At 40.9% G+C, this 13,183-nt stretch overlaps 1 protein-coding gene across 1 annotated transcript; it reads left to right on the forward strand.

Moving 5' to 3' along the window:
• Positions 1 to 8,080: 8,080 nt before the first annotated feature.
• Positions 8,081 to 11,339, forward strand: eevs (2-epi-5-epi-valiolone synthase). The gene is made up of 5 exons (XM_005947571.3): positions 8,081 to 8,299; positions 9,054 to 9,687; positions 9,888 to 10,127; positions 10,342 to 10,594; positions 10,804 to 11,339. Exons 1-5 carry the CDS (start codon positions 8,157 to 8,159, stop codon positions 10,899 to 10,901), a joined length of 1,368 nt encoding a protein of 455 aa, XP_005947633.1. The 5' UTR covers positions 8,081 to 8,156; the 3' UTR covers positions 10,902 to 11,339.
• Positions 11,340 to 13,183: the final 1,844 nt, after the last annotated feature.

Below are 13,183 nucleotides of genomic sequence, written 5' to 3' on the forward strand. Positions count from 1 at the left end.
GCCCCCAGAACACAAGAGACCAAGGAAGACCAACAGAGGGGCAGCCGCCCACTGTCCCAGAAAGAGCTGAGGAGAGTCCCAGATGAGGGCTCACTCAGCAGCTGCGGAGCAGAAGCCAGGGGGGTTGCAGTGACGCGCCCACGAGCTCCGCCGGCAGCCAGCTGTGCCAGAGTGACCGAGCCCCAGGCCGAGAGGCCGGGGGCACCCCACCTCAGAAGTGGCCGGAGCGAGCCCCAGGCTTCAGGCCCCGACAAGCAGCCACCAAGGAGTGAGCCGGTGTGTACCTGGACGCCCATCCCCGGACACAAAGACCCACAACGCACCGATGTCTGAGGGTCTGCCACTGGCAGGGGAAGTGGGGGGAGATAGGCCTCCAAACCTTGGAGGGCCTGAGATGTCCCCAGAGAGGTGGCGTCTGATACCCAACCTGACATATAGACACAGACATACAGGCACACACAGATACAAACATCCATTCCCACCCTCATGCTCTCATATGCACTTACTCCACACTCAACCAACGTGGAGACAGACATAAAGAGACCTGTACACACAATCACACTCCCCAAGCGTACTCTAAGCCCCAGGTCTAGGTACCCTTGCTACCCAGACCCAGGTGGTGTTACCCTTTTCCCTGGGGTGGGGAGAAGCAGACCGCCCCGACTCCGCAGCAGCAGGGAGGCCCCACATTCCAGACCCCAGTCGGACGGCCAACTCCTCCTCCTAGCCCCCCCGCTCCAGCAGGCCGCAGAGAACGGGGGTGTGTGAAGACTCCAAACCTCCCTCCACCCGCTCATTGTAGTGTTGATGCATGTGTGTTCTAAGGTGCATTTAAAACCCAGGAGGGCATGGAGCTACCTGCCAGAGAGCAGCAGGTAAGCGCATGTCCCTCCTGTAGCCCTCAATGTCTACGTGTATTTAAAATTGAGAGGTGGGCAACGACGCCAGGGGTGAGGTGTACACCCTGATGGTACTTTGGATCCGTGTAGCGTGCCCACCCCCAAGATCCTATATGTATGTGTAATGAGAGTGTGAGTAATGTGAATGTCTAAGTTGTGGGATAAAATTGAGGCAGAGGCAGCCAGAAGGGGACAGAGGGGGGGGATAGCCTCCCTGCACCCTGGTGACACTACCTTCTACCCAAGGCCCTGCATGTGTGGGTGATTGTGGTGGAGCGGGAAGAGGGAGGCAGCTGGAGATGGGGAGGGAAGGAAGGGAGGGGCAAGTGACCCCTCCCTGGGGCCAGCTCCCCCGCTGACCCCAGTAGGCACCCCATACACCCACCGCCCACAACCCCGGCAACACACCAACCAGGACCCAAGCCCCCGAGGCCCAGCCAGGGCCCCAGCCCAGAGACACCCCCAGAACCTCACGCCCGTCCCGGACCCACCCAGGGGCAGCCAGGCTACCAGGTCAGTAACCCACGTCCGTCAGCACAGACCCTCCCCTAGCCCCGCTGCACGCAGCCACGAGGAAACTGTCACCTGAGAGCCAACAGAGCCCTTAATAGGCCATGACCGCTACCCCGGGTTGAGCCCTCCAAGGAAGATGCTCCTGGGGAACCCCCGACGCCCTAAGCCTGTCCCTACCCCCACACCAATCACAACAGTGAAGGCGGGACCAAACTATGACCCCCCACCCCCACTAGGTGATGGAGCTGATCAAAGGAGCCCAGAGCAATTGATCTGATGTGGTGGCAGAGGCTGTATCAAGACTAATGTAATCTAATAGATAATTTCTATATTGGTTAGAATTAAGATTATTTTTATTTTTCCAGTTCATGAGGACTGTTTTCTTGGCTATGCATAGGGCAGTGAAAACCATATGGGCTATATTCTTTTCTGAAGTGACATTATCTAAGCTGCCCAACAAACACACTAAGGGGGAAGTTGGAATGTTACATTTGCAGTGTGAGCAGTTGTTGGTAGACGTAAAGCCCATCTTGAACATCCGATGACCTGTATAGTGCACTCTATGTAATATTTTGTATTGAATTAATTGAAGACTGGGATTTCTAATTAGATGAAAGGTTTTTAAGCAAATCTGAGACCAGAAGTTTAGGTCTAAGTTAACTGATAAATCCGCTTCCCATTTTGCAATAGGAAGTGATATTGATTCATCTGTTTTAGAAAGCATTCTGTATATTTTGGATAGTAATTTGGGGGTTTTAAGAGTAAGAAATTGAACCACACTTGGTGGTGTTTGTAGTTCAACTTGACCCGGTTTAAATTTCTTTTTTACTATGGATTTAATTTGTTGATATTCTAAAAATCTTTTCTTGTTGATCCCATATTGTGTAACTAGTCTGTCAAATGAAATAAATTCTGTTCCTTCTAGTATATGTTCTAAATATTTGATTCCTTTACCACTCCAATCTGAAAAGTTTATCATATTATTGTTTTGTAATATGTCAGGGTTGTTCCAGATAGGTGTACGTTTGCATGGGATTAATGAAGACGCCGTCAATTTTAGAAACTCCCACCATGCTGTCAGAGAAGAGCTGATGTTGATGCTTTTAAAGCATTCATGTCGTTGGATGTTTGAGCTGATAAATGGTAGGTCTGAGATCTCTAGATTATTGCAAAGTGCTTGTTCTACATCTAGCCAAGGTTCATCTAAGAGGGTATGTTTTAGCCATCCTGAGATAAACTGAAGCCTGTTGGCTAAGAAGTAGTGCTGAAAGTTAGGCAGTTCTAGTCCTCCTTTATCCTTGGTCTTTTGTAGTGTTTTTAAGCTTATACGTGGGGGTTTATTTTTCCAAAGGAATTTGGACATACATGAATCTAGAGATCTGAACCAATCTTGTGGCGGTTTAGTTGGGATCATTGAGAATAAATAATTTATTTTTGGTAAGACCATCATTAGCGCACCCGTGTCCCATGAACTGAAAACACTCACATAAGACGCAGACCTTCACAATAAAACAGGAACTTACACATGAAAGGACACAAACTAAGAAACGCGGACTAGATACAGGAACACACGGGCAGAACAGAGTAAACACTAAACGAGGAAGAACAGAACCAAAATCACAAAAAAGAAAACACAAAACGCTGGGTAAAGGACCCAGGATCATGACACATCATTTTTATAGCGGCAACCCTTCCCATGAGTGATATGGGTAGACATTTCCATCTAGCCAGATCATCTTCTACCTTCTTTAAAAGTGGGATATGGTTTAATTTAGTTAGATCTGCAAGCTTGGGAGAAACATTAATACCTAAATATTTTATATTTCCCGATTGCAGTGGTGTAGAAGAGGAATTATGGAAGGAGCAATTAATCGGTAGGACTGTAGATTTTGACCAGTTAATTGAGTAATCTGATATTCTTGCAAAAGAGTTTATCAATTCAATCACCCCAGAGATATTGGTTTGTGAGATTTTGGAGAAAAAGTAACACATCATCGCATAAAGGCTGATTTTATGTTCCACGTTCTTGCATTTTATGCCCTTAATTACTGAATTCTGTCTAATTGCTGCTGCTAGTGGTTCAATAAAAATTGCAAACAGTGAAGGGGAGAGTGGGCATCCCTGCCTGGTGCCCCTCAGAGACAGAAGCTGGAGGATGTCTGGTCATTTGTTCTGAACACAAGCTGTTGGGGAATTATATATATTTTTAACCAGTTATATGAAAGAGGATCCAAAACCAAATTTGTGTAAAGTTGCAAATAGAAATTTCCAGTTAACTCTGTCAAATGCTTTTTCTGCTCTAAAGAAATATTGTAGTTTCTAGTTTTTACTGTATGAGTAGTCTATCAAATTAAGTAATCTACGTGTATTTGTTGATGAGTGCCTACCTTTTATGAAACCAGTTTGGTCAGGATGAATTAAGAGGGGGGTTATTTTCTCCAGTCTCTTTGAGAGAGCTTTGCAGATTATTTTAAGGTCTACATTTATAAGGGATAGCTTGAGGGATATAAAGGGTCTTTGCCTGGTTTTAGCAGGAGATTAATGTGGTGAATCCAGTGCCATTTCTTGAGTGTCTAATAATTTTGGAAGAGATATGTTGTCTAAAAACTGATCAATTTCCTTTTTAGATGGTTTATTTGTGGTGAATACAACGTTTTATAGAAATCCCTGAAAATGTTGTTTATTTGTATCGGATCATATATTGTGTTCCCAGATGAATCTTGAACAGCACATATAGTTGTTTTTTCTTTATTTATTTTTAGCTGGTTTGCTAGAAATTGACCGGATTTATTACCATGTTCATAATTTTGTAGCGTAGTCTTTGTACTAAGAATTTTGTTTTTTTTTATCAATTATCTCATTTAATTCTAGTTTTGTTTTGCGTATTTTGTTCAATGTTTCCTGATCTTGGTGGGACACGTAGGCTTCTTCTAGTGATTTGATGTTTTTTTCTAATTCCTGAATATTTTTGTTTTCTTCTTTCTTTTTATTTGATGAGAAAGAGATTATTTTACCTCTCATCACAGCTTTCCCTGCTTTCCCTGAAGGTGGAGAGAATACATCACTTGTTCATAAATAAAGAGAAGGAGAGAGAGAAAAAATGTGTGGCGAGATGCTCCCTGAGTTTGACTATGTGTGTGCATATTTACTAATATGAGTAGGCTTGGCTTAAGTGTGTGTATCCTGTACGTCTGTGTGCGCTGTCTGACTGATGTAAATGTGCTGCCGTTGAGCGCATGATTGTGCGTGATCGTGCTGTGCGTATAATGTCAAAATAAAGGATGTTGTTTGTGGATGAGTCTGGAAGCAGGTGATCGAAGCAGTGAAAGAAAATAAAAAAGAAAGAAACCAAGGACAAGGGTGAGCAGCATAAAAACAAGAGGGGGAAAAAGAAAAAAAAAACGATAAGAGAACCCCCCCCCCCCCGGAAACATTCCAATCAATCCATTGACGGAGAGTGACGGTGTAAATTCTGCTATGATATCACACTTAAGATGCGATATGATACCGGTAAGTTAAACAGATGTTAATGCAAGTTAGTGTGAGTGGATATGAAAAGGGTGTATCTGATTCTTATCTGGTGTGAAGTTAATACAGCCACGGAGTGATGCCGGGGTCGCAGTAAAGCTGTCCATCCACGTAGAGCCGGTCCACAGCGATGACAGCGCGGGAGTCGTTCTGGAAGAAGCCGGGTCGGATTGGGAAGAGGACCCTGCGTCGTTCCAGGATCTCTTTTGGGAACTGGTTTTTTTATACTTTTTAATACAATGGAAATCTATGACTGCTGCATTCTTCTTGCGAGGTACTTCCTTTCAGTTTTTTTGTTCTAATTTTTTTTTTTTAATTTGCTGGTTATTGCTTTTTGCTTTTTGAGAAAGAGCACTACAATACCAATAAATAGCAAAACTCATTCATTATTGCAGTGGATCCAAGTCAACTGGTTTTACTCATGGCGCTGCCCACACCCAGTGATGAAGGGCTGTACTTTGGAATCACACTGCTGTGAAAGCACTATTTGTATAAATATTGATCACAACAGGAAGTGCATACCCCAACAAATACTACACACAATTGCACATTTAAGCAAAAGCTTTTACATGCATTTCTACATGCGTGCATACATACAAGCAGAGGAGTGAATACTGTTCTGTAGTAATGCTATAAACTCTAACCATGGTTGCCTCTGCATTTAAAATAAGAAACCACAGAAGGCCCACATCTTATGATCAAATAGGTCAACTGCTGAATAAAGTCTCAGATATGATCGCATGCTTTTCTTAGTGAAAAGTGAGTTCTAGCAATCCAGGGGTGAGAAATTTTAATTGTAATAAAACTTTTAAGCAACTCAGTGCCAGCAAAAGTGTGATACGTGAGTTTCCTGTTGCTAAAAGCATCAAAGTAAAATATCTCTCTCACAGGTTTTTAGCATTGCATACACTTAAAAACACCAAAGAGTAAGTGTATCTTTTATTTTCAACAATGCTTATCTTGCCTTTGTACCGATTTTATTTAGATTTAGCCTGCTCTGTGCTTTTTGTTTGTTTGATTATAGTGGCCATGGAGCACCTGTTTCGAAAGCCACAGATACACAGCAGAAAAGACTGAAGCCATCTTAAAATGAACGATAATCTTTTAAACAAGAGTGCATAGTTAAAATAAAAGAAGTGTAAAAAAACAACTGATTGCAGCTTAAAAACATATCCTCTCAACTCACGGATCATTAGAGATAAACTGGTTGAACTCATAAAGCCCTATTCTAAGATAAATAGTTATCGATACCTATAACCTGCATAATCACAGAAAATTGTTGTTGCTGATTAGTCTCTTCTTTGTGGTATTCTTTTCAGGCCTCGTCAAACTGCTCATCTGCAACAGCTTGAAAGGGATTATTACAAAACTGACCACGTGACCCAGTTGTTCACTTATTGAAAAAAAAAGTCAGTGTTAACTTGACATGTCTTTGTAAACCAGTGTTTACAAATATGAGCCTGTTCTGATTGTGGAAAGGATGAGACCCATCACAAAGGTATTCTTAATATCCAAAAAGGACCCAATGCATCTTCAGAGTTCATCAAATTCTCTGATTTTAACTCACCTTTAGCACCTTGATTGCATTTTCAGTCTTGACAGCGATTTTTTTTCCATGTGGAGAGCCATGGCCAGAGCTCTATAGCCAGTGAACATCCCCATCTCTAGGACCCTCTGTGCTTGACTCAGGTGGATTAGCATCTTCAGTTTTTGACCTGCCAAAAGCACACGAAATATCACAGCAAAAAGTTGAGTCTGTTCATGGACGTAGCATTTTCTTTGTCAGTCTCACTGAAGACTGAGAAGTCACTTGGATGAGTGACAAAATGTTTCTCTCACTGAAAACGCTCCAAACAGATCAACAGAATCAACTGTGTGGGATCACTGAGCATGCATCACGTCTTAGCCTTGCTTTACTTGATCCAGTCAAATTAAAATCGAAAAGAACTTTAAGTGGTTAAGTGGTCAAGCCATTTATTATCAAGGAAACCATTGGGTTTACATGACTACAGTTAGGCAAGCCTCTCAGTTTAATGGGGGTAGGGAAGTTTTAGTTGCAGGATTGACTAGTGTATGTGTCAAGGTACTGTACATCAAATGCAGTCTTTTTTGGTTCACTCACTCAGTTGTGTGTTTCCTGTTCTGCTGCTTGAAAGGTTGACATGGACATTAAAGGTGTTCAACAATAACATGAACTATAAAACGTAACAACAGTCCTATGAAATAGAATTTTCAAATATAGCTCAAATAATATCGCACTAGGAAGTGCCAGGTTGGGTTTTTTTTGGAATCCAATACACAGATTTCTATCATGCAGCAACATGTTGGGGTTAGAAAGTCAAGTTTCACATGCTGAATATTAGTTTCCTTATTTGCTGTTGAGCAGTTGTGTTTATAAAGGATTTCCTTGAAGTGCATGTAGCACTTGCTGTATTCATTTTGTCCTGGTGTATTGTCAAAATATCTAACATGGCTGTGAGCTTACGCTATTCTTACTCCATGTTAAGTTGCAAAGCAATGCCTCTTTCCAGGACTTCTTTCTCCATTTTAACCATCAGATACATAGAATATTCCTGACAGGAAGAAGATTAGAACTGAGCGGGTTTTGGTGAGCTTGTAAATCCTTCCAATCTCAACGTTTTGGATTCTTTTCTCGTTGTATTTGTACTTCTGTGTATCCTGTAATTAGTGTTTACAGAATAAGTCAGGTTGTGTTTTACAATGTTGTTAATTAGATTAAGAAAAAAACATTAATACTTAATCAGTGTTCTCAGTCTAACATATTCAATGCCAGTGCCGTGTTGTTTGATGCCTTAAAACTTAACCTTGAAGTCAGTCAAACCTGTTTTGAAAAATGTCCTTGTTACCACATGACTGTTTTTCAAAGTGTGGTTTGAAAAAAATAAAAACCCAACAAAAACTGCACCTTCACCAACAGGAGCAAAAAAGTGTGCATATTCCAAAACTGTTCAACTGCTGCATGTATTTATTGTGGTCAAACTGTTATACATGCAGTTAAGTAATGTCATACTTTATTCAAAAAGCAGGTGTTACCTCAGAGTTACGCAAAATGCGTGCATTGACATGTGAAGCATCTCAAAAAGCTCCTCCCTTGTCCTAAGGGCATTCTCTAAACACTGCTATATCTAAAGGCTCCTAAGGCAGGATGAACTTGTCACTTGCTTTGTTCACACCTGTAACTTACAGCCTACAAGAATGGGAAAAGTTCAACCAGAGGAAAAAGATGCCAAAGAAAAGACAACTGAGTTTAGTTTAGTACGGGTCAAAAGTACATGGAAGGGCCAACTGGGAAAAAAGATCAATAAGGACAGAGTGGACAGTGTCTCGGCTGCAAAAATGTGAGTACACACACCGTAGTCTAATTTACAGAAATCACAGGGAAAACTGTGCTAAACCTTTAATCGTATTTTACGACTGCCCTCTTTTTGTTTGCAAATTTCTTTCATTTTCTTCAGTCTAATGCTCTTCTCAGTAAATTATACACTGCAAATTATCACTTAGTTAGTTTGATAGTAGTAATCTGATATTTGCAAATATTGCCGAGTTAAATTATAATTTCTGCATTATTTAGTCTTTTCTAATGGCAGAAAGTGCCACTGGTATTTTTCAGGAAGTGGGATTTAGCCAGAGGTTAGCTGCTTTTGGCTGCAATTCAAAAAACCCATTTTTCTTTGCTTTAAGTCACATCAGTTTGAAATGTAACACTACAGTCTTTTTCTGTAATAATGCATTACATATGATTACATAACACAGTTTTTTTATTGATAAGTACAACATCAAGCATTTTGAAGACGAGCGTTTTAGTGCTTTAAACTGTTTGTATCCTGACATAATACGAAAGAATGCGGTTAAATGAGGCTCAGATGACACCTCTGTCTAATAAAGAAGCTATTTATTGTTTTTAATCTTGCATAATTGTGAGGTTAGACCAAGACGATGGACAGGTAGATGACGTCTCTGTTCAGAAATACTTTAATTGTTACTGTTAACTGTTATTAACTTACAGTCTTTTTAATCTCAGCCTAAATACAGACCAAAGGTCATCGTAGTGTCCTGTGATTATAATAAATACTTTTTTGTCTTGTCTGGCAGCTGTGAAAATGTCACAGAGAAGGGTACAACCTGGACAGTTATCAGTCCCATTGTCTTTACTTACAAGGTAACTGAAACTCAGGGCTTGCTGGACCCAGGCAACGACACCCTCCTTCTGGGCCACATCAATGACCCTCAGCAGCTAGAGGACATTAAAAAATCAAACAAGCCAATCAGACGCTTTGTGGTGGTTGACCAGGCAGTCTTTCAAATCTATGGCTCCAAGCTAACTGAATATTTAGAGGCCAACAATGTCTCTTACAAGATCTTGGCTCTACCCACCACTGAGGAGAACAAATCTATGGAGACGGCCCTGAAGATCTTAGATGAGGTCAACAACTTCTCTCTTGACCGACGAACAGAGCCCATCATTGCCATTGGTGGAGGCGTGTGCCTTGACATAGTGGGCTTTGCTGCCTCACTCTACAGGAGGCGCACTCCTTACATCAGAGTCCCAACCACACTGCTCTCCTACATCGATGCCAGCGTAGGGGCAAAGACAGGGGTTAACTTTGCAAACTGCAAGAATAAGCTGGGTGCCTACATTCCACCTGCTGCCACCTTCCTTGATCTATCATTCATACAGACTGTTTCCCGACGACATATCTCCAATGGGCTGGCAGAGATTTTAAAGGTACGGCAAATTTAATTTATGATAAAGTCTGTACGTTGAAAAAACCCCAGCAACTTGTGCGAATCTCATGGGCCATAAAGGTCAAGTACTACAGTCACACATGTGCCATTTATAGCAGAGAAACTAGTCCAGAGGTCACTAAAGATGAGTGACCCCGACAGCAGAAGTAACTCCATGCAATTTTTGTCGGTTCTTTGCAGATGGCTATGATGAAGCACGGCGGCCTCTTCGAACTTCTCGAGAAACATGGCTCTATGCTATTGGACACTAAATTCCAAATTGATAACAGTGTATATGGGTGCAGCACCTTAAAGGCTGCATCACAGGCAACTCGCATAGCTATTATGACTATGTTGGAGGAGCTTGCCCCAAACCTTTGGGAGGATGACCTCGACAGACTTGTGGACTTTGGCCATCTTATCAGTCCAGCATTAGAGATGGTAATGATCACTAATGGCAAATACAGCTGAACCCTTTGTATCTTTTGCTGATAACATTTATGGAGTATGTGCAAAATATACATTAACGCTATGTAGAGCTTTAAACACTTTTGAGATTATATATACACACACACAGATATCTTAAAAGTGTAGGGTTTCACATTTTCATTCAGGTTGCAAATGATATCATCTCACCTTTCTCTTCCCCATCCAGAAAGTTCTCCCGTCTCTGCTTCACGGTGAGGCAGTGAACATAGATATGTCCTATATGGTTTATGTGTCCAAAGAGAGTGGTCTATTGACAGAAGAGGAGAAGCAGAGGATCATCAGCTGCATGGTGAGCCTGGAGCTTCCTGTCTGGCATCAAGAGTTTACTATGGAGCTCATACAGAATTCTCTGCAGGACAGGCTGAAACATTCTGGTGGCCTGGTCAGAATGCCTCTCCCTGTAGGTCTCGGGGAAGCAGGTATGGATCCTGTTGCTTGACTTAAATGTACTTGTCACTGCTACAAAACACGTTTTTTCCTTCCAGAAAGAAGTAGAAGTCATTGCTTATGTATTTGCAACAAAGGCGGAACTGGAAGATTCACATTTTTTGCTGCTGAATTAACTGTTTGAGTTGGTCTTTTGTACTAAATATTTAAAAATTTTGCTTTGCTCTTCTTTTTATTGCAGAAATTTTTAATAACACATCATATGAGATCCTGCACAGAGCTTACGAAAAATGGTGCGAGGAACTGAGCACCGCTTCTGAGAGCAACTGTGACCCTTAATAGTGTCATCCTACAACCCCCTCAATACTGTTTTTTTTTTTAATGTTTTGTTTTTACATTTTTAAGTGTGTAGTATTATGTACTGTACTTTTAAATGTTTCGTACTGGTAGGAGAAACTGGTTTATAGCATTGGTCTGCTGCATTTTCAGAAACAGTCACATTGTGAGATAACTATTTTTGTATTGATAATCTTAAAGCCTGTAGAAATGGCCTATAACTGTCAGAATTATTGCTAGTGTGTGTTCCTATTGTTATTATTGTCCTAAGTGTTCTCATTGTTGTGTGATACAGTCAAAAATTATTTGTCACATAAGGGCAGCAACAGCTAGCAAATAATATAAGATCCACAGAAATATAAGAAGCCGCTTACAGCTTGTGTTCGTTGCTTGTTATGTCTGTCAAATATATAAGCGCCATTAAAGATTTTTAATTGGTTATCAGTGGAGTTTGTGTTTGTAACAGTTCACTCGTGTTTTACCCTTAAAACCTTTTTAATAGCATCATTTCAATTTTAAACTTGATTTAACATTTATTTAAAAAGATTAAATGTTAAGTGTATTTATTTGCTTGTTTCATAGCAAACCTGATATGCTAAAAACGTCAACATCAAGGCAATGATTGCTTTTGGACTGTTTTGCTCTGCTGCTTCATGAGAAACTCTGGATAAACTAATGGCGGCTACAACCTGATGAAAATACTGACATCAACATCTGTGAGGCCTCTGCTAAAGAAATGCTTTAGTCATTGTAGGCATAAGTAAAAATGAAAAGTGGAAGTAAACAATTGGACACTTCCATAATATTTATAGGGTCTAGAGGTCCCCATAAAAAGTTCAATTCGATTCAATTTTAATTATACAGATGCTTAATAATGTAAGGGTCAGACCCTTCAATAAATAACATTGCAGTGATAAATACGTAACCACGGGTGCTTTGATACAAATACAGAGGAGTTGTTTAAATGGCCAGTAGTTCTAAAGAAGTAAAGTAGGAGGCTTGAGGGAGAAATACAGACCAGCCCGTGTTTATTCACCAGCACTGAATGATGTTAACTGGCATCCTTCTACAGGCTGCTACTTCTGCTATTGACCCCCAAGCCATGCCATTGTATCATCAACTATTATGTAATTACTTCCTCACTTAGCCTACAAGCTATATATAAAATAAAAGTCTATCCTGATTCCTCATTCTTTTTTTGTAATAAGTATTTTTCTTTCATTCTTAACAGTAGTAGTTTCTTTATTTAAGTTCAGCTCTTAATTTTAATGGAAAATTCTATTTTTGTAGCTTTTAAATAAGTTTATAACTTTATAAAAGAAATCAATCAGTGTGAAAGTTTAGAAGTGAATGGTTTTCTGTTATTAGCAGGGATTCATGTTAGGTTCATGGGTGATTCAAGATAAGCCAGGTGTGAGTGTGAGCACGAATGGTTGTCTCTGTGTTTTAGCCCTGTTATGGATGGGCTAAAAACACAGAGCCTGTCCAGGGTGGTCATAGGGAGGAGCCTCCATGACCCTGAATTGGTTAAGTAGAAGAAAATAAATAAAGGGGCATGCAACAAATACATGAAATAACAAGTGGTGTATAGTTCAATAAAAAAAATACCATAGGTGTTTTTGTGCATCTATTTACAGAACAATAAGGTGTTGCAATAAGATGCAACACAAACAGAGGAGCACATTGCAGGCCTGACAGCAGGAGGTCCATCACTCCTCCGAGACATCATTTACAGTGCAATCTGCCCTTGCGAGTTTTTTGGCAGTAACTGTGACATTCAGTTCAAAACTACTACACAACAAACTAACTGTACATTCCAAACACACAAATCTCTCACATCTGAAAACCAGGCTGCATCTTGCTGCTATACATCATCGTTCATGTGATCTGGACACCCCAGAGGCTTAAATATTCCCTTAGCAAGTGGCACACAACCAGATCCTTTTAGCAGCCACCAAAAACCATCTGGTATAAGTCTAGCTGGATATCTGACCACTGTTCCTGAGAGATTTGGCAGAGCTCATTCATAGGACACTGAGAAAAAGTTTACACAGGTTTATTTACAGGTTGCTAAAAGTGCAGAGAAAAAAACTGTCTGAACACACACACACACACACACACACACACACACACACACACACACACACAGGAGGTGAGGTCTGCCTCTCTTCTCAGATGATAGTAATAAGGCAGGAAGCATTAACAGCAGGGATGGCAAAACAAGGCTTATGAAGCTCTGATCCTTTTTTCTACAACTGTGTTAAAAACTGGCCAACTACCCCAAG

The sequence above is a fragment of the Haplochromis burtoni genome, unplaced genomic scaffold (genome assembly GCF_018398535.1).
Source record: "Haplochromis burtoni strain Fernald_Lab_line unplaced genomic scaffold, NCSU_Asbu1 Contig_245, whole genome shotgun sequence".
NCBI classification, from domain to species: Eukaryota; Metazoa; Chordata; class Actinopteri; order Cichliformes; family Cichlidae; genus Haplochromis; species Haplochromis burtoni.